Raw genomic sequence first — 27,486 nt, 5'->3', positions numbered from 1 at the left:
AGGGCCCCACCATGGAGGGCCTGCTGCGCCTCTTCCTGCTCAGCATCGCCCTGAGTGGCGTCCTGCGGCTGGCAGGGAGTGGTAAGTGGCCCTCACCCTGCGGGCTGCAGGTGGCCCTGGGGGCCAGGGGAGGGTCCGGGTGATGCCCTTGAACTTCCTGAGTGGAGAGTGGGTGCACAGCCCCTGTGGAAGCTCGGCCTGAGAGGCTGGCTGTGGTTTCAGCCTGGGGAGCTCAGGGCCAGGTGTGCCTCCCCGTGGGTGGGAAGTCGGCCGGCGGATCAGAGCAGAGGGAGACGTGGACAGAGAGAGAAGGAGAGACAGAAGCAGGGGCAGAGCGGGGAGGGCGGGAGCCTAGGGAGGCCGGGAGCCTGGGGAGGGCAGAGCAGGGAGGCCGGGAGCCTGGGGAGGGCAGAGCAGGGAGGCCGGCAGCCTGGGGAGGGCGGCAGCCGGCAGAGACAGGGAGGGGCCCCCTGTGTGGGGAGCGGGGGCGGGGGGGGGGCGGGCGGGGAGGTCACAGGCTGAGAGGGGCTTCTAAGGCAGGAAAGAGATGAGGGCCAGTGCCAGCCGCCTCGGGCTGGCCCGGGGAGGGGCTGTCCGACTTGAGACTGCACAGAGGGGGCTCTGGGCCTTCGGGACCCAGGCCCATCCTGGAGGCCAGAGAGCAGAGAAGCAGCCCCAGGCCTGCCTGCATGCTTGCCTGCTGGGTGAGGCGGAAGTCCAGGAGCCCAGGAGGCTGGGAAAGAGGGCAGAGAGAGAAAGGGAAGCAGCACAGGAGGGTGGCCATGCAGGGTGAGGCGGGGGTGTTGTATCTCCAAGCGAGCCCTCGCTGGTGGAGGGGTCTGGACTGTGGGGAGGGGCCCAAAGAGAACAAGGCTGAGCCCGGCCCCACTAGGAAAACCAGCTGTCACTAAAAGAAGTGGGGATTTGGAAAAAAAAGGAGTTGGAGGTAGGACACCCGAGCACCCAGGAGTCCCACACACTCTCTGAGGTAACCAGAGAGGGAGGGGCCGTGGGAGTCGCCGCCGAGACGGGTCTGCGGCTGGAGGAGGCGGGTCTGCGGCTGGAGGCGTGGACCCTGCGGTCCTGCGTGTGTCTCCCGCACGCGGAGCTTGGCACTCGGAGACGGACGAGGGGACAGTCGCTGGGGGAGAGTTGACGGAAGCTCAGGACGAGAGCTGGGACGGGACATATCAGCTTACAGAGCCGCCTGTCCTCTGGAGATACGCAAGCTCGGCAGAAGAGAGGCAGCGCGCAGGCAGAGGCCAGGGGAAGGAGCCGAGGGCCTCCCGTGGGGAGCGGGTGGAGCGGGTGAGGCGGCAGACGGGCAGCGCGGGGACGGCCGAGCCCAGGAGAGAGCGGAGGGGCCCACCGCCCCCGGGGAGGCCGAGTTCCAGGAGGGCGCGGGGCTCTGCGCGGCGGGCCCACCGCCCCCGGGGAGGCTGAGTTCCAGGAGGGCGCGGGGCTCTGTGCGGTGGGCGGCCGGCGGAGCGGCTCCGGGCAGGCGTCTGGCCCGCGCTCAGGGCGGCGCTGCGTGGCCACGTGGCGAGCCCGTGACAGCCGCGTCCTCCCGCCCCAGTGTTCCTGCCCCGGGACCAGGCCCACCGGGTCCTGCAGAGAGCCCGCAGGGCCAACTCGTTCTTGGAGGAGATGAAGCAGGGGAACCTGGAGCGAGAGTGCCGGGAGGAGGCCTGCTCGTACGAGGAGGCCCGCGAGGTCTTCGAGGACACGGAGCAGACGGTGAGGGGCTGTGCGGCCAGGGCACAGGGCCGGCGAGACTCCAGGCGTCGGGTCTTGGAGTGAGCTCTGGGGCCGGGCCGCACGCCGGGTCCCCGGGGGCGCGCTCTTCACCCAGGCGTTTGCCGCGACTCTCGGGGTCCAGGTCGTCTCTTTAAGTAAGAAGGTAACTAACACCGGTAGACGGGCGTGTTCTGCCCTTCTCCTCAGCATCATTCCCCAGACACTCTTGCTTACTTCCTTGTAACTGCCATCCTTGTAATTTTAAAGTGTGAATTGTTAGTTTGCTTTGGCCATGCCCTACTGCCTCTGGGATCTTAATTCTCCAACCAGGGACTGAACCTGTGCCCTCGGCAGTGAAAGCTCACACTGACCACTGGACCACCAGGGAATTCCCTAAGTAATCCACATGCTAAAGGAGAAGTCCCAAGTGAAGTTAGAAAATAGTTCCAGCTGAACAAAGTGGATATGCAACAACATCTGTGGGAAGCCGATAAACAGCGCTTACACGGACAGTTACAGAGTCGCTGTGCTTACTGGGAAAGACGTTCTCACGATACTTTAAGCTTCCACCTTGAGACACACACACAAAAAGGCAAACCCTAAAGAGGAGAAATCAGTAAAATTAAAGACAGGCAAAATAATAGAGAAAATAAATAAAACTGATAAGATTTAACAAGATTGCTAAACGAGAACACAAATTATATCAAGAATGAAAGAGGGGACATTACTGCAGGCCTTGTGTATGTTAAAAGAATAATAAGTGAATACTATGAAAAGTCCTATGCCCAAATTTGGATGGAATTTGAGGAAATGGACCGATTTCTCAAAACCTTGAATTACCAAAGCACATAATATGACAGAGGCGTCTGCAGATTCCACTTCTTAGTTAAAACCCTTTGAAAAGGAAATGTCAAGGCTCAGATGGCATCACTGCTGTTTCACCAAACGTTTAAAGAAGAAATAGCACCGATTCTGTGTAATCTCTTCCAGAAGAGAAAAGGAAACACTTGTAAGTTTATCTTCAATCAGCATTACTCCGATGCCAAACCCCACAAAGACAGAAGAGGAAGGGAAGGAGGGACGGAGGTAGAAAGAAAGGAGGAAAACTATGCAGCAGCGCTTCACGTGAGCCTCTCGACAAAGCATTAGCAGACTGAATGAAGCAGACACAGATATGTGTACAGAATAAATACAGACACAGATTTAGACGAATATACAGTGACCAGGTGGGTTTATCTCAACCACACGAGTCTGGCTCAATATTTAAAAGTCAGTAGTGTGGGCTTCCCTGCTGGCTCAGCTGGTAAAGAATCCGCCTGCAAAGCAGGAGACCTGGGTTCAATTCCTGGCTCAGGAAGATCTGCTGGAGAAAGGATAGGCTACCCACTCCAGTATTCTTGGGCTTCCCTGGTGGCTCAACTGGCAAAGAATCCGCCTGCAATGCAGGAGACCTGGGTTCAATTCCGGGGTCAGGAAGATCCGCAGGAGAAGGGAACGGCTCCCCACTGCAGTATCCTGGCCTGGAGAGCTCCACGGACTGTGTAGTCCTTGGGATCACTGAGTCAGACATGGCTGAGCAGCTTTTCCTCACTCGCTTGGTGTAACCCACCGATCACACCCACATTGTCATGGCAACTGATACAGAGAAGCGCCACGCAGGGTGCAGAGACTTTCACCAAATCACAGCTAAAGGGAACTTCCAACAAGATAAAGACCATTAACAAGGAATATGTACCTGTTACTGCAGTGAAAGCTGAATGCTTTCCCCGATACTGGAAGAAGGCAAGGATGTCCACTCCCAACACTCCTAATCCATCACTGTACTGGAAGCCCTAGCCATGCGGAAGGTTTAACAATAAGTTAAACAAGAAGAAATAAAACTACCCCTATTGGCCAGTGACATAATAATCTATATAGAAAATCCCATGGAATCTAAAAAAAAAACTCCTAAAATGTATGTGTCTAGCAAGGTCACAGAATACAAGGTCAGCACACAAATAGTAATCATATTTCTGTGTCGTAGTAATGTCCCTCTGTGCGTGCTCAGCCATGTCCGATTCTTTGCGGCCAGCCAGGCTCCTCTGTCCAAAGAACTTTCCAGGCAATACTGGAGTGGGTGGGTTTCCATTTCCTTCTCAAGCAATGTACAGTTAGAAACTAAAAATTAAAAAAAAAAATTAATGCTACTTAGTATTGGTCCAAAGAAAAATATCTATGTGTAAATCTAATAAAACGTACACGATCTTCATGCTGAAGTCTGCGGAAAGCTATTGAAAGAAACAGAACCTAAATAAGTAGACATGGACTGCTCACAGTTTGAAAGATAGAATATTAAGAGATTGATTCCTCCCAATTTGATATATAGATTTAATGCAATGCAAATCAAACTTCCATCAGATTGAGATAAGTTGATCCTAAAATTTGAAATATGAGAAAGCAAAGGAATTAGTATAACTGAAACAGTTTTAAGAAAGAAGATAAAGTTGGAGGACTCACACTACCTGATTTAAAGATTTATTGTAAAGTTACATTACTCACAGAGATATTGATGTGTGGTACTGGTAAAGGAATAAACACAGATCAATAGAACAGAATAGAAAGCCCATAAATCAGTTCAGTCGCTCAGTCGTGTCCGACTTTTTGTGACCCCATGAATCACAGCACTCCAGGCCTCCCTGTCCATCACCAGCTCCCGGAGTTCACTCAAACTCATGTCCACAGAGTCAGTGATGCCATCCAGCCATCTCATTCTCTGTCGTCCCCATCTCCTCCCGCCCCCAATCCCTCCCAGCATCAGAGTCTTTTCCAGTGAGTCAACTCATTGCATGAGGTGGCCAAAGTATTGAGTTTCAGCTTTAGCATCAGTCCTTCCAATGAACACCCAGGACTGATCTCCTTTAGAAAGGACTGGTTGGATCTCCTTGCAGTCCAAGGGACTCTCAAGAGTCTTCTCCAGCACCACAGTTCAAAAGCATCAATTCTTCGGTGATCAGCTTTCTTCACAGTCCAACTCTCACATCCATACATGACCATGGGAAAAACCATAGCCTTGACTAGACGGATCTTTGTTGGCAAAGTAATGTCTCTGCTTTTTAATATGCTATCTAGGTTGGTCATAACTTTCCTTCCAAGAAATGCAAAAAAGCAAAATGGCTCTCTGGGGAGGGCTTACAAATAGCTATGAAAAGCCCATATAAATAGACTCACACAAATGTGGCCAATTCATCTTTGACAAAGGTGCATAAGCATTTCAATGGAAAAAGAATTCTTTTTCAAAAATGGTATTGGAGTAAATGCACATCTATATGCAAAAAAGGGTCAGCTTTTTCTCACAACTACACGACTGAGCGACTGAACTGAACTGAACACAAAGTTAACTCAAAATGGATCACATAGCTCTAAAGATAAAACAGGAAGCTTTTAGGAGAAAATTTTCATGACACAAAGTTAGGCAAAAATTATTAGACGTGACACCAAAAGCATAATCCATGAAAGAAAATACAGATAAATTGGACTTACTCTAAATTTAAAACTTTTGCTCTGTGAAAAACATCGTTTAGAGAATGAAGATACAGGCTGCTGACTAATATTTGCAAATCTTATATCTTCCAAAAATTTACACTCAGACTTTATAAAGAACTCCCACAACACAAGAGAAGAAAATAAACAATCCAGTAAAATACAGTGAGCAAAAGATCTGAAGAGACATTTCACTGAAGAGAATATGTGAGAAGATACTTGGTGTGATTAGGCATTCCGGAAATGCAGATGAAGCCCACAGGGAGACGCCACGCATGCCGAGAAGTAGAAGCCCTGACAGGAAGCCAGTCCCAGGGAGGCTGTGCAGCAGGCTCGGCTTGCACACTGCCTGTGGGGGTGCAAATGCTCCCGCCAGCCCGGAAAAGTCAGGCTCTGATCCAGTCACCACACCGCTCCACAGTCTCGTTCCTGGACATTTACTGGAGAGAATTAAAAACTTTTTTCACACAAAACCTGTACAGAAACATTTCTAGCAAATTGCCCAAAACGAGAAATAACACAAAAGTCCTTTGTTGGGTGAACGGTTAACACAGACCTGCGCTCCACACGACAGAACACTCGGTTCAGGTCAGGTCAGTCGCTCAGCTGTGTCCGACTCTTTGCGACCCCACAGACTGCAGCGCGCCAGAGAACAAACTTTGAGTGCGCGCTGCGACCTGAATGAACCCTTCGCCCTGCAGCCACTTGTCCTTGTAAACTCGTCACAGAGTTTGAACCTGATGCATAAAGTTTCTGATCTGCTTCTGAATCTGAGGACTTGCTTTAGAGACTTTACTTCAATTGCTCTTGTTTCAGCCAAGTTTCTCCAAACTGAAATTACTGAAAAACAAACAAGCAAAACATATAGAAACTTCTACAGTCCCAGAAAAGTAATTTTGAATTACAGTTGAGACAAATAATGTGAAAACCTTGATTGTGATCACAGAATTAGTGATTTTGCTAGAATGAAAGCTAGAAAAGTAAAGTTAGTATTACAAAGTGTTTTCCAGATGCCATGTTCAATTGTTAGCAAGCAAGAAAATGGATGCTAGGATATGATAACTTATTATACCAACAGGTATTTTTAAAAAAAAGGTGTTTGAAGTCACAGCTTTACAAATACAGGAAATCTGGGGGAAAATCCCTTTCAGATTGAGTAGTTCTAGAGCAATTTTTCCCACAAAATGATCTCTGTTTGGGAAAAAGGCTACTCACTTGAGTTATCAGATTATGGCTGTTATTGGTATGAAATGCCTGTTTTCCCTAATGCACTTTAAAATCTTTTTTCCCTTTTAGGATGAATTCTGGAGTATATACAAAGGTGAGAACTTTTCTACTTTAATCCTAAGTGAGAAGGACTCATCAGGGTACTCAGACCGGGAGAGACTATATTCAAAATTTGAAGATGTTTCCTGAGTTCCTTTCCTTTCCAGTGTAAATTTTACTCATCTAAAACTTTTCTCTTCTGAGTGTTTCCTGAATAGTTATTGTCGAATAGTTTTTATGGTAACTCTATTTAATTCTAGTTTTGTTAATTATATACATTTAAATCAGTTCATTCCCATCTGAGGATACCAAATTCCATGGCAATTTTTTAAAACCCAAGTATATTAGGTAGAAACAAAAAAGTAGATGCTTATAGCATCTGAAATGGTGTGAGTGATAATAATGTTTTCATTCTGGTAACGGTGTTCCGATTTCTCACAATGACAACTGGAGCTGTCCCTGAATTACACTTCACACGTGTACCAAGAAATGCAGAGCCATGTTGGCGCTGGGCAGGGGTTTTCTCTTCTTTCACACCCAGACGTTTGGCTCACGCAACCTGACACCCTGCCAGGTGATGCTCAGCCCAGAACAAGTGTCTGGCGATCACCTCGCCTCCAGCCTCCTTTTGCTGCACCCACTGCCCAGCCCAGGGCTCCCCTCCCTGATGTAAAAATGCTGTCAGTGCTTGGAAAAGCACTGTCGAATGTCCCAGTAAGAACTGGAACGCTCAGTCAATAACCCAGCTGGATAAATGCCTCACGTACATGTGGCCGCAAAGAGCGGTAGGTAACAAAGTCCAGACAGGACAACTTGTTTGAGGAAAACAGGAAGAACCCCAGGGTCACTCGAGTTACCTGAAAACGTGAGCCAAGACCAACATGGCGCGTCCACTTCCCTGACGCGGGGCGTTGGCTGCGAGTGTCGGTCTCCAAGTGCTTCCTTTGCAGATGGAGACCAGTGTGAAGGCCGCCCGTGCCTGAATCAGGGCCGCTGTAAAGACGGCATCGGGGACTACACATGCACCTGTGCGGAAGGGTTTGAAGGCAAAAACTGCGAATTCTGTGAGTTCCTGTTCTCGCCGTGCCTTCCGGTCGGAGCTGCCTGGTGGGGTGCAGGGCGGGAGCCAGAGGCCCCAGAAGGCCCTGGGAGGCCGTCAGCGGCCACCGTGGCTCAGCCTGGCTCCGCAGGTTCTGCCGCTGCAGCAGTGGAAAGCGTGTCACAGCCCCGGGGTGGGGGACAGGGGACCCCAGGCGGGTCCGTGCTCCTCTGAACGGCCGCGGAGTGAACACTGGTGCAGGGCGGGCCCCTTAACGTGGGAACTGATGTCTCTCCTGCTTCTTGTGGTTCTGGAAATCCGTGCAGTGTCAGTCTGAGTGCTCAGGATCGTCCAAAGCTGACACAAGTAACACGACGTGGAAAAATCACTGGGCTTTCCTAATACAGGGGTTATTTTTAACAAAAATTAGGTTAGTATTAGACCAGTTTTCCCGAAGGAGAAAGCTTTGCACGTCTGCTTTTCGTTTCTGAACATATAGTACTGAGAGCGCGCTCTCAGACTGGACACTTCAGAACTTCCCCAGCAGGACTATCAGTCGTACCTTCGCCCCTCTGCTGTCCAGGGAGCCCCCCCGCCCCGCGCCCCAAACTGTCTGGCTGACCCAGGGGTTGGCGGGCATGTTTTCTGAAGTTTCTGTAACGTTTGCCCTGTGAGCGTCTTCTCATCAAAGCCCAGGGTGGAGTGTAAAGCCAGGTGCCAGGGCGGTGGGGCTGATGGGTGTCAGGAGTCTGATGCCCAGCGCACTGGGGGCTGGGTGATGCTCCTCCGCTCGGCTGCAAGGTCCCCTGTGCCCAGCGCCTCTCAAGACCTGGGCGCTTTCCTGGAAGGCGTCTGGCCTCCACCCCTTCACCAGCAGGGAAACAGGCTGTGGGTCTAGGTAACCCGCCTGGGTCGCTCACTCACGACGATGGCCCGCTGGGAGCTGGCCTGTCCAGGAGCAGGCTGCCGTACCTCCTCTCACCACACGGAGGCCGGACCCCGGGGCCTTTGTGCCGCAGGGGATAGAGGCCTCAGAGGGTACCCCGCGGCCCCGCCAGCTCCGCTCGAGGCCTGCCTCCCTGGCCAGAGACCCCGCCCCTCTGAGGGCTGAACCTGAGACCCTCTGCCCCCAGGCCTTCCCTGGCAGCTTCCCAGGCTTCAGGAAGCTGGGCCCCCCACCCCACAGGAGGCGGTGCGAGGGACAGGGCCTGCCCAGGGTGCTGGCCTGGCCTCAGGGCCCCCCAGCCCATTGGCCAGGCAGCACCCTCAGCCGCGTGCCTCGCCGCAGCCACGCGTGAGCTCTGCAGCCTGGACAACGGGGGCTGCGACCAGTTCTGCAGGGAGGAGCGCAGCGAGGTGCAGTGCTCCTGCGCCCGTGGCTACATGCTGGGCGACGACAGCAAGTCCTGCGTGTCCACAGGTGGGTGAGCAGGGTGCGGGGAGGGGGGCACACGGGTGGGGGGCAGTTAGGGCCAGGCCTCCGGGTGGGGAGCAATATCTGGAGACAGACCCACTGTTTCTGAGAGCCGTCTGGGGGATGGGCCTTTGATGTCTGCTCCTGGGGGCACGTGGTGTGTGAGGGTGTGCAGAGCCCGGCCCCCAGCAAACCATGGAGCCGCTGCCATGGTGCCTGGAACCCTGGGAAGGGCGCTTGCTTGGGAGGCTAGAGTTACCAGCACCAGACCTGCGGGCCAGCCAGGGAGCCTCGGACGAGGTGCGGGGGCCAGGGGGGAACCTGGGGCTATCCAGAACTGATTTGGCTGCAGTGGGTCAGGCAGAAATGGCTTTTCCCTTGATAAAGCAGGATACCACGCATCTGGCCCAGAAGCTCAGGCAGGGCTGAGTCAGGGCCTGGGTCCTGTGGGGCCTGGGGGTGGGTGAGCCGCTCCCCACCATCTCACACCCTGGGGGAGGTCCTGTCTGAGCAGGACTCCCCCCGTGTGGGGCAAGATTGGGTCAGAGGAGCTGAGAAGCCGTGGCCCTGGTCAGCCCAGCCTCCAGCAGGCTTCCCACCGGCCCCGCAGCCCTGATCACCGGGGGTGGTTAGGAATGCAGAGTCCAGCCACAGGCTGGGGTGGTGGGCAATTTCAGGGCAGAGGCAACTGTGCAAATTGAGCCTCTCAGTAGGTGGAGGACAGTGAGATTTATGTTTCTGTTGGTAAAAAAAAAAAAGTGAAGTCGCTCAGTGGTGTGTGACTCTTTGTGACCCCATGGACGGCAGCACGCCAGGCCTCCCTGTCCTTCACCAACTCCCGGAGTTCACTCAAACTCATGTCCATCGAGTCGGTGATGCCATCCAGCCATCTCATCCTCTGTCATCCCCGTCTCCTCCCGCCCCCAATCCCTCCCAGCATCAGGGTCTTTTCCAACAAGTCAGTTCTTCACATCAGGTGGACAAAGTATTGGAATTTCAGCTTCAGCATCAGTCCTTCCAGTGAGCACCCAGGACTGATCTCCTTTAGGCTGGACCTCCTTCTGTTTAACACACACAGCAGAGCTGACAGGGTTCGGGGCACTGTGCACCCCAGTCCCCTCTTCTGCCATCATGGTCTTGATGTATTAATACCAGCCATGTCACCCTCTGCTCATCCAGAGCCCCCTGACTTTTGCAGGCATCCCAGCAGATTGCGGAGGCTCTGAGACCCCTCAGCACTGACCAGCCAGCGGTCAGGGCTCCCACCCGTGACCCACCCCCACCCAGCAGGACACAGGGCCTCCCACTCCCCAAGGACTCCTTACGGGCCCCGCGTTACCCCCAGGCTCGCTCCTCCGCCCGCTCCTCCCGTGGAGTGGACCGCGTCCTCCTCGCCTGCTGAGCCCATGTGCTTCTTCCAGAGCCCTTCCCCTGCGGGAAGACCACACAGGGACGCAGCCGGCGGGGGGTCATCCACACCCACGAGGACGCCCTCTCTGCCGGCGAGCTGGAGCAGTACGACCCTGGAGTCCTGGGCCCTACCGAGAGCTCCTTGCACCTGCTGGACCTCAACAGGACAGAGTCCAGCGCCAGGGGGGAAGGCGACCGGCTGGTCCGGATAGTGGGCGGCAGGGACTGCGCAGAGGGCGAGTGCCCCTGGCAGGTGAGTGGGGGCTGCAGGGGCGAGTGCTGCGGGGCTGCAGGGGCGAGTGCTGCGGGGCTGCAGGGGCATGTGCTGCGGGGCTGCAGGGGCGTGTGCTGCGGGGCGTGGCGGCTGGGGCTGCAGGGGCGTGTGCTGTGGGGCTGCAGGGGCGTGTGCTGCGGGGCTGCAGGGGCGTGTGCTGCGGGGCGTGGCGGCTGGGGCTGCAGGGGCGTGTGCTGCGCGGCTGCAGGGGCGTGTGCTGCGGGGCTGCAGGGGCGTGTGCTGCGGGGCTTGGCAGCTGGGGCTGCAGAGGCGTGTGCTTGGAGGCCAGGCGGCTGGGGCTGCAGAGGCGCGTGCTGCACTGCGGGGCTTGGCGGCTGGGGCTGCAGAGGCGTGTGCTGCACTGCAGGCTGTCTGGGGCCTGCTGTGGGCGATCGGGCCCAGCTGGAGGAGCCAGAGCCGCAAAGGCTGGGCCTCCGGCCTCTGGGTCACCACACCCCCCAGCAGGCAGAGGAGGGGCTGCAGGGTGGGGTCTGTGGGCACAGGGCTGCCGCCCGAGGCTGGTGCCTGCTCTTGCGTTTGACAGGAGGCGGAAAGAGTCGCTCTCCTTGTTTCACTTCTAATTTGAGAGATTCTTTTACCCAAACACCTAAGTCGTAATGAGGCAGATGGTGCCTTAGCGAAATGTATATCCATTTGTTTCCAAAGGTAAAAAAATCACTCTTTGGTTGTCAATTTGGACTAAAGTTGCCAGACTTAGCAAGAGAAAGCACAGGCTTCCCCTCACATGAGAATTTCAGATAAACAGTGAGTAACTTTTAACAGCACGTGTCCCAGATACCACGCCAGACACACACTGAAGACAACTTGCCGTTGACTTGAGTGGGTTTCACTGGGGCCTCGATTCTACGTGGATCCCTTGCTTGGACGTCAGGGTTTTAGTGTCCAGAGCCAAGATGGCTTCTCCTACAAGTGGCTTTCCCGGAGCTGCGACAGTCCTCAGTGATGACGCCCGCGGGCCCACTGCTACGCGCTGGGCCTGCGTCTGCCTGCCGTGCCACGAGCCCGCGGAAGGGCACGCACACCAGCCACCACCCCAGGAGCACGCTGCGGGTCACAGCAGCTCTGGGCACTTTGAGTATCGGTCTGAAGGCACCAGGGCCTCTTCTCCAAAGTGTAATGTTGCCGCCCAGGAAGGGCGGTGAGAATAAAGACCAGGGGGGCCTGGCGGGTGAGCCTGGAGCCCGCAGCAATGGGCACTTGGCAGGACCGTGGTGTCCACGGCGGGCCTGCTCCAAGAACCAGCAGGGCTGGGCAGGACAGCCCGTGGGGGTGGACGCAGGGGTGGGCACTAGCGCTCTGCCCAGGCCCTTGGTCCAGCCCAAAAACCATGAGCCCTTCTACGGGGAGGCCCACTGCAGGTGGGCGCGGGGAGGAGGCCGGTTACGTGTGACGCTCCCTGGTGCCCTCCCCTCCCCAGGCTCTGCTGGTCAACGAGGAGAATGAGGGATTCTGCGGGGGCACCATCCTGAGTGAGTTCTACATCCTCACAGCCGCCCACTGCCTGCACCAGGCCAAGAGGTTCACGGTGAGGGTCGGTGAGTGCCGCCCATGCCCTCAGCGCCCTCCCCCTCGTCAGACACTGGGACCGACAGATGCTGGAAACACAAGGAGTTACAGCCCTGAAACCCTGGGCGGGGGGAGAGAGGGGGAGGGGGCCCCCTCCTCCAGGAAGCCCGCCAGCGCCCCCGGCGGTCTGAGCAGCCAGCGCATTCCGTCTGGGGGTTAATTCCGATCACCCCCGTCTCTGCCGGGTCTCTGTGCAAGCCACAGACGCGAGCCACATCTGCAATTTCTAACTTGCTAGTTACACTGCCTTTTCATCACACATTTTACAAGTTTACACGTGAATCTCATTTCACTAATTTCAGACACTGTCAGCTCTGCGTGTAACCAGTTTTTGCAGACTCGGGAGAGGTTTTCAGCTATTTTCTTCATTCTGAGTCTGAGAATGGCACACATGGGTTCTGACCTGTGCCCACCTGGCCTTGTGGCCTGGGGGGATCTGGCAGGTCAGACCAGGTGGCCGGTCCCACCCACGGGCGGACAAGGGGTCAGTGACCGCTGGCCCCGGCTGGGAGGCAGAAGGCTGTCTCCCCGCCTCACGCTTCTCGCCGGTACTTCGCACTGTCTAGCGACCACGTGCCTGTCTTTAAGCAGAAACTATCATGACTACTTTAAGGCGTCAGCGACGTGCTGGCCCTGAGCTGACGGCCGTGTCCCGTCCTCAGGCGAGCGGAACACGTCAAAGGAGGAGGGCAACGAGATGGCACACGAGGTGGAGGCGACCGTGAAGCACAGCCGCTTTGTCAAGGAGACCTACGACTTCGACATCGCGGTGCTGAGGCTCAGGACGCCCATCCAGTTCCGCCGGAACGTGGCGCCCGCCTGCCTGCCCGAGAAGGACTGGGCGGAGGCCACGCTGCTGACCCAGAAGACGGGCATCGTCAGCGGCTTCGGGCGCACGCACGAGAAGGGCCGCCTGTCGTCCACGCTCAAGATGCTGGAGGTGCCCTACGTGGACCGCAACGCCTGCAAGCTGTCCAGCAGCTTCAGCATCACGCCCAACATGTTCTGCGCTGGCTACGATGCCCAGCCCGAGGACGCCTGCCAGGGCGACAGCGGCGGCCCCCATGTCACCCGCTTCAGGGACACCTACTTCGTCACAGGCATCGTCAGCTGGGGTGAAGGGTGTGCACGCAAGGGGAAGTTCGGCATCTACACCAAGGTCTCCAACTTCCTCAAGTGGATCGACAAGATTATGAAGACCGGGGCGGGGGCTGCGGGCAGCCGCAGCCCCAGTGAAGCCCCCGCCACCCGGACGGTCCCCCCTCCCCTTCCGCTCTGAGCGGGCCCCCTCCCTGCCTGATTAGAGCTGTGTCCTCTCCTTAGCCTGGGTCTGTTCTTGCCCCGCAGAAGTGGAAATGAGACTCCAGGGCCTGGGGCCCCCTCCCATCCCCCGCTGGGAGTGTCCCTGGGATTCGGGAAGGATGGCCCAGCTCCAGGAAGGAGCCTCAAAGCCTGTCCTGTCCCCAGCGCATCTCTCCGTTCTCAGAGGCCCCAAGCTGCCGTCCCGGCTGCTCAGGACTCTGCGGAGGTTCTGGGAGCTGGGCTGGGGGCTGGGTTGGGCGGGGTCTCCCCGAGTGGGCCCTGGGAAGAGGGGCCCAGAGGGCTTCCTGTTGCAAGGATGTTTTGACGTTGACCTATCGGCCAGTTCTGTACCGGCTTCAGCACCAAGTCCCCCTACAGACTCTGGAGTCCTGGACACGCCCCCGGGGTGATTGTCCCCAGCTGGGGCTCTGAAGTCCCGGGTCCAGGCAGAGTCCAGAACACTAACCTGGCTCTGACAAGTCCCCACTGCCCCCAGGGCCCCTTCCCGCCAGGTGCATGCTGGGGGGTTGTGAGACGGGGGCCCCCCCCTCGAATGGTCACTCCCCAGGCCACGCCCGCCCACCCGCACCAGCTCCAGGCCCTCAACCCCAGCAGTCAGGAAAACCAGACGTGCGTCTCAAAGACACAGTCACCTCAACAGGCCACCTTGTGTTTCCCAGGCCATTTGCCTTTTGCGTAACCCAACAAGGCAAAGTTTCAAAGTTCCATCCCAAGAGTCCCCGGGGTCACCGGAATGTGTTGTAAACAGGAGATATTGCAAGTTTGGAAAAATCAGTGGGAACAGGCTTCCCAGAAATGGTCAAACCAGAGGGTTTGTTCCCGAGCGTCCTGCCTTGACGTCCGCAAAGGGAGGCCCCACAGAGAGGGCGGTGGAGGCCAGGCTGGCGTGGTGGGGGTGGGGTCTCTGGGCAGAGTGAACCAGGGGTCTCTGGGCAGAGTGAACCCGGTTGGGCTCTCTGGCAGTGGCTGTTCAGAGCCCCAAGATGACTCTGGGGACACCTGGCTCCCGTCATGCTTGCGTCTCCCCCTGTCAGGACCGAGCCCGTGGGTTAGCGGGCAGGGGGCGAGGCCCTGGGAAGAGGGCCCTCACCACCCGTGGGCCAAGCGGTCCCCACAGGAACCGGAGCTGGACTCAGGGAGCGTCAGCGCGGGCTCGGGCCGCACTGTGAGGGGCACGCACAGGGCCTCACGGGGCTGACTCTGGGCCTGGGAGGACCTGCCTCCTGGTCTGAGGGAGACGAGGCTGGTCTCAGGGTGGACCCGAGCCAGGCTTGCGCCCCAGGACAGCCAGTCCGCTGGGGGTCTCTGAGGAAGTCTCTTCTGGGATGGAGAGGAGCAGGAAGCTGACAGAGAAGAAACACACGGGACAGGGTCTGACCGCCCTCCCTAGAGGGGGGCGCCCTCGCCCACACCCACGGTCCACGTGGGGAGGGCACAGGAGCGCAGAGGGGCGCACAGGGGCCCAGCGCCAGGAATCGCACACGCAGGGTCCCTGAGGCTGCCGGGGGCCGGCCTGCTGCAGGTGCAGCGCCCCACCCTTGGGGCTGCAGGGTGGGGCTCCATTCTAGACGGGCCCTCACGACAGCCACCGTGCCACCCCAGCAGGGGCCGGAGCCCCGGGGAAGGTCGTCCTGAACTACAGGCAGGACAGCGTAGGTCTGGTCGAGAGCCAGGCTGTGTCGTCACCACGTGGGGGTGTGCCCGCCAAGACGACGCCAAGAGCGGGCTCAGCAGGGCGTCCATGGTGCCCACATCCGAGAATGGGACAGCCCAGGGAACACCCGCACAAGAGTCTGAGGGAGACTCAGAGGGTGCAGGGCGGGGGCGCGTGGGGTTCTCGCCAGGGACCTTACCAGGCGGGAACCCGACACCCAGGCGTGCGGGGATGGAAGGAGAGACCGGCAGCCAGAGAGAGACGGAGCCTGAGACAGACGGATGCAGTCCCCAGGCGGACTCCGGCTGACCGCTCTGTGCATTTGCTGTCCCCTGGCACAGTCAGCGCACTGGTCCCCTTGTGCTGAGCGTCGCTCTGAGCGCATGTCCCCATGTGGCACTTGGCGCCCCAGGGGAGCTGGTCTCCCCGGGAGGCGGTGGTGGGCTCCCATGCCCTTGACCGCAGACCCGCAGGCCTGGCCTCCCCACCGGGCCCGGCCAGCCTTGTGGACGGCATGAGGCCTCTGGCCCTGCCCCCAAGGGTCTGCCTTAGCCCCCTCCCTGGGGGGCGCGGTCTGCTCTCCCGCTGTGTTCGGGTTTCTCCCAAGGCAGCCCCCATGACCGGCTTGTCCTAAACAGCCCCAGGCTCTCGTGGGCTCTCATTCCCAGCACCAGGCAGAGGTGACACCTCCCCCCAGCCTTTCCCCCACCCCATCCTCGCAGGAACACTGACGGGCTCCCACTTCCGCCCCCATGAGCCAGCGCCACGTCCCTCTGCCTTGGGCTTCCATTTCTCCACGTTGCCCTTCTCTGCTTCACACAGAGAAACGCGGGAGTGGAGCCTGCACGCGGGACCCTGGACGTGCTGATGCAGGGCCCTCCGAGGGCAGCCTCTGCGGGGCTGGCTCCCTGCCCCCACGCAGCCGCCCTGCACGGGGCTGGCGGGGACTTTGGCCGACGCTGACCATGGCTGGCTGCGTCCTGCCACTGCTCGCCGTCCTCGGGCTCCTTGCCCTCCTCGCCCCACACGCCGCCCAGCCCACAGGTAGGTGCACTCGGGCAGCGGGTGGGTGCTCGGGGGCTTTCTCTGGGAGCCGAGGGGCCCCGGCAGGACCAGGGTGGCCTGAGCCCAGCTCCTGGTCTCTGTGCTGCTCGTGACGAGTATGTCGGAAGTAACCACGTCCTCTGGGGTCCCCAGGGACCCAGACAGAGCTAGCCGCCAGGTCTGGGGCTCAGGACAGGATGGGGCACAGCTCCCGGGGAGCTCAGAGGGGACCCCAGCCCCTCCACACCCCCGGCCCAGGGCCCCTACCCACTCCACAACCTTCCTGTACCTCTGAACCCAAACTAGCAACGCAGACGGGGGACCCTGGACCCCCGCCGCCCATGTGGCCACGGTGCCTCCCTCCCAGCTGGCGGCCAAAGTCAGGTTGCTGGGAGTTCAAAATACACGCGATTGCACAGCTTTAGCACAGAAATCAGAACGCAAATTTAGTTTTTTTTACCGGTTTTTGTGTGTTGAAACAGTAGTATTCTGGGTCTGTTGGTCAGATAAGTATATTATTAAAATGATCATAACTTCATCATGGCCCGAGTGGACCCAGGAGGAGACCCCTGCTCAGCCTAGGCCACCCTTGGCACTGCGCGGAGGAAAGAGACACAGTCCCCAAGGGGACAGGGGCGCTGGGGGAGAATCTCCTCCTGAGATTCAGTCACTGCTGTCGGCCCAGGGTCTGGAAACGGCAGTAATCTCATGTCGGGTCTGCCTCGGTCTTTCTCAAATTGGGCTCCTGTCTCAACCCGCGGGCCAAACGTGGTGAAAGGAAACCACCAACACACAAGGAAACAAGACAGCCATGAACCTGCAGGAATGAGAATAGAACCAGACCCACGAAACCCTTGCTACCAGACAGATAGCACGGGAGACGAGGGGGAAACGAGGCACCACGGAGCCCGACCAGCGTGAAAAGGGATCTGACAGAACTGCTGGAACGGAAGCACATTCGCCTGAATATGCACTTCAAAATCCATGAAGTGTGGATTTTAATATATAAAATTCATTAAATGTAAAGTGAAAGTAAAATAGGCACTTTAAAGTACATTCATTTTAAAATCCATTAAGCAAACGAATCAACACAAAGCGTTTGGAGAAGAGTTCTCCTTTCAGCAGAATGCTGACGAGTAAGTGCAAAGGAGGGAGAACTGGGAACTCATTATTTCACAGGTGAGATGTGATAACTGAGTCAGGAGAAACCGCTTCACTGACGTTGAAAACATTCGGCTGGAGACGGTCGCGGATGCAGGACATCTGCGCCCTGGAGCGTCTTCCCCACCCGTGGACACCAGCCGTGCAGTGTCCCCGGGTTGCCTCCACTCAGAGCCTCCCGTGTGACCTTTAGTCAGAACATCATCCTCAGTCACTGAAAGTGGAAGTCGCTCAGTCTGACTCTCTGCGACCCCGGGGACTATACAGAGCCCATGGGATTCTCCAGGCCAGAACACTGGAGTGGGTAGCCGTTCCCTTCTCCAGGGGTTCTTCCCAACCCAGGGATCGAACCCAGGTCTCCCGCATTGCAGGCAGATTCTTTACCAGCTGAGCCACGAGGGAAGCCCTAAATCCAATGACCGCAGTCTTAGGTTCCACACAGTCCTCCCCGATGTGGCCCTAGTCCCCATATTCCAGAATGGTGCTTAGAGCTCCAGCCATCACATCTGTGTCCCAGGCGGCAGGATGAGGGAGGCAGAAAGCAATGGCCAAGGGCCACATCAGTTGTCTTTTTTCAAGAAGGTTCCCAAGAGCTGCAGCCTGGCCCTTCCGTTTGCACCTTGGTGGCCAGCGTTCGGCCACTCGGCCACCCTCAGCACCAGGAGAGTCTGGCCATGCAGCCATGTGGCCAGCTAGAAGTGGAGGGCTCTCATCCTGGCAGAGGACTGCCCGGAGGACACAGCCTGCTCTCTGCCCCGTCCTCTCAGGCTCCCGCCCTCCTGTTCTAAGCTCCTTCCTGCTACCTGGCTGCACGTGAAGGGCTGGGGCCCGATGTCGTCAGGAGCAGGAGGACAACGTCTTCCCGGGTCCGAGGGCCACACGTGGGTCTGCACGCCCATTGCCCGGCGTCTGGCCCTCGGGCCTCAGCCCCAGCCTCGCTGAGGTGCTTGCACTCCCATCTCGCCCTGCAGTGTTTCTTCCCACATCAAAAGCGCATGAACTTCTGGCCAGGTGGAGGCGAGCCGGCTCCTACCTCTTAGAAGAGCTCTTCGAGGGGCATTTGGAGAAGGAGTGCTTCGAGGAGATCTGCGTCTACGAGGAGGCGAGAGAAGTGTTTGAACACGACGAGCCCACTGTGCGTATCCCCACGACACACAGCTTTCCCTCGACTCCGCTGCCTCAGGGGGTGCGTTCTCCCAGAGACTCAATTAAGGAACCTCCTCACGGATGTGGGAGGTTGATCTAACCCAGGAATTGGACACTGCAGGGAGTTCACTTTCCCCAGCCTGTCAGTGGGGGACCCCGATGGCAGCTTAGTCCCCCTAAACCCCGTAAACTCTTCCCTCAGATTCAGCAAGTTAGCACACGGAGTAGGACTCCTCACAGAGGCCACTCAGCCTGTCGGGGCTCTAACAGAACGTAGTATTTTTAACAGCGATGAAATGATTTCAATGTGTCAACAACACAAAAATCCTCCCTAGGACCTCCACAGTAAGCACTTCTCTCATAGTCAGCACCTGGGATCGGAAGTGGCGATGCGATGCGTACTCTAAAGACCTTGGCCAAGACCTCGCTGGTCTCAGTTACCCAGAGGCTTGTCCGGGGGCAGACAGAGGGGCTGGGTGTTTGTGCGTAAATTCTCAAAACAGCAGAATATGTAATATGCTTTACATATCATGGCAGCAATCTTTAAAGTGGATTCTGAACAAATGTTGACCTGTTTCTTGAATATACATACATATATATACATATATATTTAGGGGGCTTCCCTTATGCTTCAGTAAAGAATCTGCCTGCAGTGCAGGAGACCTGGGTTTAATACCTGGGTCGGGAAGATTCCCCCGGACAAGGGAAAGGCAACCCACTCCGGTGTTGTGGACTGGAGACTCTCAGGGACAGAGGAGACTGCCAGGTGACAGTCCATGGGGTCACAAAGAGTCGGACACGACTTAGCGACCAAACCACCACCACATGTGTTTTAAGGTCGATTTATTTACTTGTTTGTTCTCGGCTTTGGCAGGTCTTCACTTCGGCAGACTTTCTCTCGGCAGGTGGGCCCCCTCCCCCTTGCCGTGCTCAGGCTTCTCAAGGTGGCTCCTCTTGAGGAACGTAGCTCTGGGCTCATGGACTCAGCAGTTGTGGCCCGAGGTCGCTAGAGCGCTAGCTCAGTCGCTGGGCACGTCGGATCTTCCTGGGCCAGGGGTGGAACCTGTGTCCTTTGCATCCGCAGGCTGACTCTTTACCATGGGACCAGGGAAGCCTCTCTCTAATATATTTTTCAAATGCTTTAAAATATATTTTCTCGGATGCCCATGTATAAGAAAACTCCTCTGAAATAGACCATCTTTCATAGAACTGGGAGAAATGAAAACTTCCTGGTGAAGGGAAAGCTGGGCTCGCCCCCTGGAAGCCAGGGATGGTGTGTGGCCTGCTCATGCGCTTACCTCCAGGCTTTAAGCCTGAGCAGTCCAGGTGGGCTGATGTCTCTGGGGTCACACAGAGTCGGACACGACTGAAGTGACTCAGCAGCAGCAGCAGCAGCAGCAGCCTCCTACCTTTAGATGCCCTGCCTGAAAACAACACCTCCCATACGCAATTTACAAATTCCCATCATTGTTGAATTGGCTTACAAAACATAAAAAGTGGTGGGAATTTCTCACATCTGCATCCGGCACTCTGCAAAGTGGGGCCCTGGAGACCACCAGGAGGGGAGGCACCCCGGAGGCCGTGGGGTCTGTGCTGCGTCTCAGCTATTGACACTTTCCCTTCCTCAAGTGGGTCACAGCAAATACATGCCAAACAGGACGTGGAGCACACGTTGCTGTGGATGTTCAGTCGCTCAGTCCTGTCCAACTCTTGCGACTCGATGGACTGCAGCCCGCCAGGCTCCTCTGTCCTTGGGATTTCCCAGCAAGAATACTGGAGTGGGTTGCCATGCTCTCCTCCAGGCGATCTTCCTGACCCAGGGATTAAACCCGCATCTCCTGCATTGCAGGTGGATTATTTACCACTGAGCCACTTGGGAAGCCCAGAACATATATTAAAGAGTGCATTAAGTAGATGTAGCTTCCCTGGTGGCTCAACTGGTTAAAGAGTCTGCCTACAAAGCGGGAGAGCCAGGTTCAATCCTGGGTCGGGAAGTTCCCCTAGAGAAGGAAATGGCAACCCACTCCAGTGTTCTTGCTTAGAGAATCCCATGGATGGAAGAGCCTGCCAGACTACAGTCCATGGGGTCACAAAGAGTCAGACACGACTAAGTGACTTCACTTCGCTTAAGTGAAGTAGACGTAGAGAATCTCATATTCTTGTTTCAACCAGCATTTTCCCACTAAGTGAACAGAGACAGCATTTTATCTTCAAGCCCAACCGCAGGAGAAGGTGGAAGAGCAGGTGTTTGATCTCTAACACTCTCATGTTCACTCGACAGGATGAATTCTGGAGGACATACATGGGTGAGTGTCCCCGCCACCCAGCCTGCCGCCTCCTCTGCTTTTTGCTTTGATGGGAGGAGGCATCAACCCCGCTCTCCAGGGCTGAGAACTCGAGGCCAGAGGATTCCCAGTGTCCAGCCTTGGGCTCCGGGAACTTGACCCAAAGGAAGGGCGCCGGGCTGCGGGATGAGGGGGGAGCTTGGGCCTTGTGCTGACGGCCAGAAGCCAGTTAAGCTGCGGAAGGCAAGGCTTGCGGGTGCTGTCTGGGGACCATGGTGATCAGGGGTCCCCAGGGGGTCTCCAGGAGGCCTCTAGGCAAGGAGACGGGTCCTAGAAGGGCAGGCGGGCCAGCTGGGCTGGGGGCGTCAGGGGGTCACCCATGCGGGGCGTCCTCTCCGCAGGCGGCTCCCCGTGCGCCTCCCAGCCTTGCCTCAACAACGGGTCCTGCCGGGACAGCATCCGCAGCTACACCTGCACCTGCGCGCCGGGCTACGAGGGCCCCAACTGCGCCTTCGGTGAGCCCTGCCCCCTCCCGGGACCCCCGCCCCTCCCTGAGGGCACGGCTCCCTGGGTCATGGGTGCCAGACCGTCCCTAGCTTCATCACCTGCTGTCCCTTAAACATTGCGGGTTGGGGCGGCGGGGAGCGGGGGTCAAAGCCGAATCCCGCCAGAGACCCCTCCATGCAGAAGTGGACTCGCCCCATCCTCGATGTTAACGCGGAACCTGCCGGAGCTCTGCTCCACTGGCTTCCCTGAGAGCTCGGCCAGTGCTGGGAGGACACCCCAAGTGCAGCGCGCTGAGCAGGGTTCCCAGCTTCACCCCACACGCGTCCCCTCCCCTCCCCTTAAGAAGTCCGGCTGCCGTGGCGGGAAGTGAGCCCACAGAGGGGCCACGAGGATCCGTGTGAGGGGACCCTCATTCGTTCCTGACCCGGAATGGAAATGCTCACATGAGCACGTTTGGAATGAAAAGCCAGAGGCCCACGCTCAAGCAGAGTTGTTCAGTTCAGTTCAGTCGCAGAGTCGTGTCCGACTCTTTCAACCCCATGGACTGCAGCACACCAGGCCTCCCTGTCCATCACCAACTCCCCGAGCTTACTCAAGCTCACATCCATTGAGTCGGTGATGCCATCCAACCACCTCAGCCTCTGTCGTCCCCTTCTCCTCCCACCTTCAATGTTTCCCAGCATCAGGGTCTTTTCAGATGAGCCAGCTCTTCACATCATGTGGCCAAAGTATTGGAGCTTCAGCTTCAGCATCAGTCCTTCCAATGAACACTCAGGACTGATCTCCTTTACGATGGATTAAAGGGTACTTCAGAATGGCTATTTCCAGGGTAACATTTCTGGTTTCCCCTTTTTCTCTTTTTAGCTAAAAACGAATGTCACCCTCTGAGGCTGGACGGGTGTCAGCACTTCTGCCACCCGGGACCAGAGTCCTACATATGCAGCTGTGCAAGGGGCCACAAGCTGGGCCAAGACCACAGGTCATGCCTCCCCCATGGTGAGCCTCCCCCCGGGCCTTCCTATGCAGCGAATCTGAAAGTCCACCTTCCCAGCCCCTGCCAGGCTCCCCTACCCGCTCCCCCCCATCTCTGAAAGCAGGTATGGAATCCCACCTGCTCTGCATATACACGAAGTATCTCAACCTAATGGGCACCATGGAGCAGGCTGGGTCGGCACCGCGGTCACCCCGCCGCCTGCCCTAGGAGGCACTGACCTTTCTTTCCGTGTGGCTGCCACAATGAAGACAGGTGTGCATGTGGAACCCTCGGTTCTGAGTGCTGCCAGAGGCCCCAGCGAAGCCAGCAGAACCTTCTACCTTTCCCATGGCAGGTAACAGAAACACATTTTAATCTTTTGTTACGTTTCACCCGTCTGTCATCTGTCCTTTCTTTGATTTAGGTGAACTATCTACAACTTCCACATCGCACTTCAAAGCACTTTGTCATTCTGAACTCACAGCTTCAGTATCTTATGTTTTAACTTAGCAACACACGAAGTTATTATGTTGACCCTTCTCCCAAACTATTTCAAGCACTTTCTTTTACGCTTATCTGCTACTTTGACCAGTATTTTATTCTTTTTTTACTTTTCTAGTAACTCCACAAAATAAGCAGTATTTTTAGTAATACCACCAATGTGGGTTTGGGTTTACCTACATTTTGCGTTTTCCTTGCATCCCAGACCTCTAATACAGATCACCTCGTTCTTCCTCAGCCCCATCAAGAGAAACACCACGTTGGCCACAGACCTGACTTAAATTTTCTAGCAGCCACGTGCATAGAAAGTGCGTGACATTAATTTTGATGATGTGCTTTACTTACTTCAATACGTCTACATATTATTTCAACATGCAATGAGTAGTTTAAAAACAGATATTTACGTTTTCTATTTCTACCTGCTTGGCGTGTAGTGTACAGCATTTCTCACTGGCAGCACATCCTGGCTTGGACCAGTGCATCTCTAGTGCTCAGTAACCATAGCAACCATCACTTGACGGAAAGCTTTGCGGGTTGCTGTAGCAACCTGGCTGCTCTCGGCCCCCTGCGCGTGCGCACTTGTGTGCAGGTGTGGAGCGCGTCTCCCTCGCCTGACGCTTACACGTGGCTCCAGCCAGGTGGAAGCACGTGACCGCTGTGCAGAGGCCTGGCCAAGCGGCGGCCACAGCTCAGTGACCACCAGGACTGGAAGGGTCAAGGGAGGGAGCTCAAGTGAGGCGCAAGCCGGGGGTGGGGCTTGGTCTCCCCGGAATGCACCTTTGCTGACTGCCCCCCAACCCCGCGCATCCGTCACTCACCTCTCCCCTTCTCGCCCCCCACCTCCGCGCGCTGAGGGGGCCTCAGTAATGGGTGGGTGCGCTGGGCTGGCTGGAGGGTGTGCGCCCCACAGTCTCAACACTGTGCTGCCCCGAATGCTGCAAACGGAGGCTAACTCTTTCTTGTCTGTTTTGGTTTTTAAAGGTAAAACTAACAAATTCCGAAGGAAAAGACTTCTGCGGGGGTGTTCTCATACAGGACAACTTTGTGCTGACGACAGCAAAATGCTCACTATTGTTCACAAACATTAGCGTGAAAACAAGTGAGTACTTTGTCATTCAGGTTTATAAGAGGGCACCGGAAACAAAAACCATCCTATGTAGAAATAAAAAGAAGCCCTTTAATGAAATACAGACTCGGTTTAGCCTCCCGCTGGTGAGATCACTCATACAGGCAAAGCAACGGGGACTAGCTAGGGAATTCTGGGCGTAGCACGCAGGCAGCGCGGAACTTGACAGCAGAGGAAAGAGGCACCTGGTGTGACGCTGACGTGGAGCGCTCAGAGCTCCGGCCTTGCGGGCCGGGGCTGTGTTGTGAACTGCTCCACAGTGCTCCCTAGGACCCGCGAATATTGAATGCATTTTTATCCTCCTTCCTCAGACATTTTTCAGTCAACAGGCCATCAGCCTAGAAAATGACTCCTGAACAGGCAAGTCTGATTCACTCCGAGAGGTTCCTCCTAATTTCTTCCGACCTTTTCAGCCTCCCCTCACTGTGCCCCCGCCGCAGCCCCAGGACGCCTCACTTGGTTTTGCAGAGAAGAGTGTGGGAGAGGCCCCCGCTGGGGCACTCCGGTCCCCGGGCAGACGGCGCAGCGATGGCGCAGGACAGGGCAGGGCCGCGGGAAAGGGAGCCGGGAGTCCCCTGAACGCCGGCCCCGCCTCCTTCCAGGTTCCCGCTTCCAGGCGCGTGTGGAGGGCGTGCGCGTGCACCCGAGGTTCGAGGCGGACACCGGCCACAACGACGTGGCCCTGCTGGACCTGGCGCGGCCCGTGCGCTGCCCCGACGCCGGGCGGCCGGTGTGCACGGCCGACGCGGACTTCGCCGAGCGCGTCCTCCTGGCGCAGCCGGGCGTCCTGGGCGGCTGGACCCTCCGCGGCAGCGAGATGGTGCCCCTGCGGCTGCGGGTCACGCACGTGGAGCCCGCGGAGTGCGGCCGGGCCCTCAATGCCACGGTGACCACGCGGACCGGCTGCGAGCGGGGCGCGGCCGCCAGCACGGCGCGGTGGGTGGCGGGCAGCGTGGTGGCCCGGGAGCGTCGGGGCGTCTGGTTCCTCACCGGCCTGCTGGGCACCGCGCCCCCCGAGGGGCCCGGGCCGCTGCTGCTCATCAAGGTCCCCAGATACGCGCTCTGGCTCCAGCAAGTCACTCAGCAGAGGAGCCTCGCCAGTCCGAGAGGCGACCGGGATCAGGGGCGCGACGGGGAACCGGTGCCGGGTGACCGCGGTGCGCGGTGGGCGCCGACAGCCCTTCCTCCGGGACCCCTCGTCTGAACTGAGCCCCCAGGAGGGAGGGAGGCGCGTCTAACAATAAAAGTGGACCCCGAACAGCGCTTTCCTGAACCTGCCGGGGAACCGGGGTTCAATCCAACAGCAACGACTCTGGGCTGGGGCGGGGGGTGGGGGGGGGCGGGATAGTTGCACAGGACCTCCCAGCTGTACTGGGGGCGGGGCACGGGGGTGTGGCGCTCAGGGACCCTGCAGCGCAGGGGAGGAAGGCGAACTAAGGCCTGTGCACGGCCCACGGCCCACGTCTGGGGCAGGAGCAGGCGAGCAGTTCTGTGTGGAGGGTCCACCGGCCCCAAGAGGGCGGAGCGGCCCCGAACCTGCAGCGTCCACACCAGCGAGTCCCACCCAGACTGCAGCCCCCCTCCCCCACAGACTGGAGCCCCCCCAAGTGACAAGAGCGCGTGGACAGACGTGGAGTGCACTTCCGTCACCATTTCCAAGCCAGGAGGTGCCTGGCTCACTGAGGATGGAGGGGCCCTTGCGGCTGAACTGCGTGGACCCCAGAGTGGGGCCTCCAGGACAGGTGGGATCCAGAGGCTCATGCACACCAGATGGTACTGCTGGGGAAGGTGGGATTGTTTTAAGGGGTTACGACTGTGATTTATACATTCTTCTGACTGGAAAATCGATAGGATGTCAAAGTCTACTGTTCCTCCATTGCCTTCCTTTGTTTTTGCCAAGGTCCTTTTAGAGAAATGGGCCAGTGCATCTGCAGATTGGTCAAAAAAAAGTTAATTCTGGGGTTCAAGTGTAATATCAGAAATGAAAGAAAGTGTTTTTGAATTGTTAAGACTTAAAAATCTGAATTGTGTTTAAACTCCCAGAGTGCAGCGGTATTATCTTCAAATTGTCTAAGGCCATCAGCTGCCCAGGATTTGAAATCTAGCAAAGAACTGAGGTTTTACATGAATAATCCTGCAAAAATATCTGCAGTCTTGCACTGACATTAACTTGCCATACAAACCTGTATTTGCTGGAGCAGAAACCTTATCTGGAAATTACCACAAACAGCACAGGCAGACATAGGACTTTCCCTGCAGTATTTATAGGCTGCACTTCCCTGGTGGCTCAGATGATAAAGATCTGCCTGCAGTACAGGAGACCTGGGTTTGACTCCTGGGTCGGGGAGATCCCCTGGAGAAGGGAATGGTGACCCACTCAAGTACTCTTGCCTGGAGAATTTCATGGACAGAGGGGCCTGACGGGCTACAGTCCATGGGGTCACAAAGAGTCAGACACGACTGAGGGACTAACATTTTCACTTCCACTGAACACAAAGACCACTGCTGAGAACGCTGCAGCCTGCAGGGCAGCTGAGACACAATGAAAACTGCTCATCCAGCACATGCTAACTTAATAAAATGGTTACAAGTCAGGTGAGGTAAGCAGGTCAAAACGATAAAACTCCAGAAAAGGGAATGTGACAAGATGGCAGAGTCTCAGGGCCAGGCTGGCCGCTCTGCACGGGCTTCGAAACCTGTGGGAACGCAGCGCACTCGGGCCTGAGGTTCTGCTTCTTTCATTGTTTTGCCAAGTATGACTCTGACCTCATGTTGTTATCTGTCACTCCTTGATTTTCAGTGTCACTGCTTACTGATCAAGAAAGTACCTGAAAGTGTTGAGAACACCCAGCTTTCCACACTACAAGATCCAGGCACATTCACAGAAGTCCAGGGTCCCCCTCCAGGGAGGACACGGCTCTCATCCCAGCTGGAGGCCGTGCCCAACCCTGAGGAGCAGTGACGCTGTGAGGACAGCGCCACAGGAAACAAGGACTGTCCCAGCCCGGTGTCTGCGCCTCCCCCAGGCCACACTCTCCTGCTCAGGGGACTGACTGGTGGGACTGGGGAGGCTGGTGGCCAGACACAGACAGCAAGCTGCCCCCAGCACTCCGCACAAGCCATCCCCTCGCCCGAGTCTGGACGTGCCCAGGGCGGAGGTTACACTCTGTGATTCAGGAGACCGCCTCAGAGTGGATTCAGCTCCACTTGGTTCTTTGGGGTCCTTGCTCTTGGAACCCAACTCCATCAGCCTGGAGAGGCCACCAAGCGCCAGGTCGGAGCCCAGGGCCAACACGCCTTCAGGGTGGGTCGCACAGCCCAGAAGAGCCCTCCAGACGAACTGCATGGAGAAGCCGAAGACACGCTGCAGAATTTGGAACAAACCGGGACGCTTGGTCTGGCGGATGTGGGGGCACAGCAGGCCTCTGGCAGGCTTCAGGGAGGGGGTCCACGTCCCACAGAGGCCCCTCTCCACACAAAGGCCACAGCCCCCTTCACAGTCGGCACCTTTGCAGAGATG

General features: G+C 57.0%; 2 protein-coding genes across 2 annotated transcripts; both read left to right on the top strand.

The window, feature by feature from the left end:
* The first annotated feature begins 11 nt into the window (after positions 1-11).
* On the top strand, positions 12-13,525 carry F10 (coagulation factor X). Its single transcript, XM_055426863.2, has 8 exons — positions 12-81; positions 1,577-1,737; positions 6,553-6,577; positions 7,473-7,586; positions 8,850-8,981; positions 10,397-10,638; positions 12,098-12,215; positions 12,909-13,525. The coding sequence occupies exons 1-8, from the start codon at positions 12-14 to the stop codon at positions 13,523-13,525; spliced, it is 1,479 nt and encodes a 492-aa protein (XP_055282838.2).
* Positions 13,526-16,188: 2,663 nt separating this feature from the next.
* Positions 16,189-25,170, top strand: PROZ (protein Z, vitamin K dependent plasma glycoprotein). The gene is made up of 8 exons (XM_055426864.2): positions 16,189-16,267; positions 18,400-18,563; positions 20,856-20,880; positions 21,261-21,374; positions 22,231-22,362; positions 22,609-22,694; positions 23,822-23,939; positions 24,569-25,170. Exons 1-8 carry the CDS (start codon positions 16,189-16,191, stop codon positions 25,168-25,170), a joined length of 1,320 nt encoding a protein of 439 aa, XP_055282839.2.
* Positions 25,171-27,486: the final 2,316 nt, after the last annotated feature.

This window comes from Moschus berezovskii, chromosome 13 (genome assembly GCF_049115385.1).
Source record: "Moschus berezovskii isolate FMDL1 chromosome 13, NW_MosBer_1.0, whole genome shotgun sequence".
Classification (NCBI taxonomy): Eukaryota; Metazoa; Chordata; class Mammalia; order Artiodactyla; family Moschidae; genus Moschus; species Moschus berezovskii.
The sequence above is the reverse complement of the archived record's forward strand: the minus strand, read 5'-3'. Positions and strand labels throughout refer to the sequence as shown.

Bases quoted from the DNA above. Each gene is read 5' to 3' on its own strand.
- F10 (XM_055426863.2), top strand. From the start codon at position 12: ATGGAGGGCCTGCTGCGCCTCTTCCTGCTCAGCATCGCCCTGAGTGGC. The intron at 7,587-8,849 runs GTGAGTTCCTGT...GCCTCGCCGCAG, and splicing joins AGGCAAAAACTGCGAATTCT to CCACGCGTGAGCTCTGCAGC. The intron at 10,639-12,097 runs GTGAGTGGGGGC...TCCCCTCCCCAG, and splicing joins AGGGCGAGTGCCCCTGGCAG to GCTCTGCTGGTCAACGAGGA.
- PROZ (XM_055426864.2), top strand. From the start codon at position 16,189: ATGGCTGGCTGCGTCCTGCCACTGCTCGCCGTCCTCGGGCTCCTTGCC. The intron at 16,268-18,399 runs GTAGGTGCACTC...CTCGCCCTGCAG, and splicing joins ACACGCCGCCCAGCCCACAG to TGTTTCTTCCCACATCAAAA. The intron at 21,375-22,230 runs GTGAGCCCTGCC...TTCTCTTTTTAG, and splicing joins GGGCCCCAACTGCGCCTTCG to CTAAAAACGAATGTCACCCT.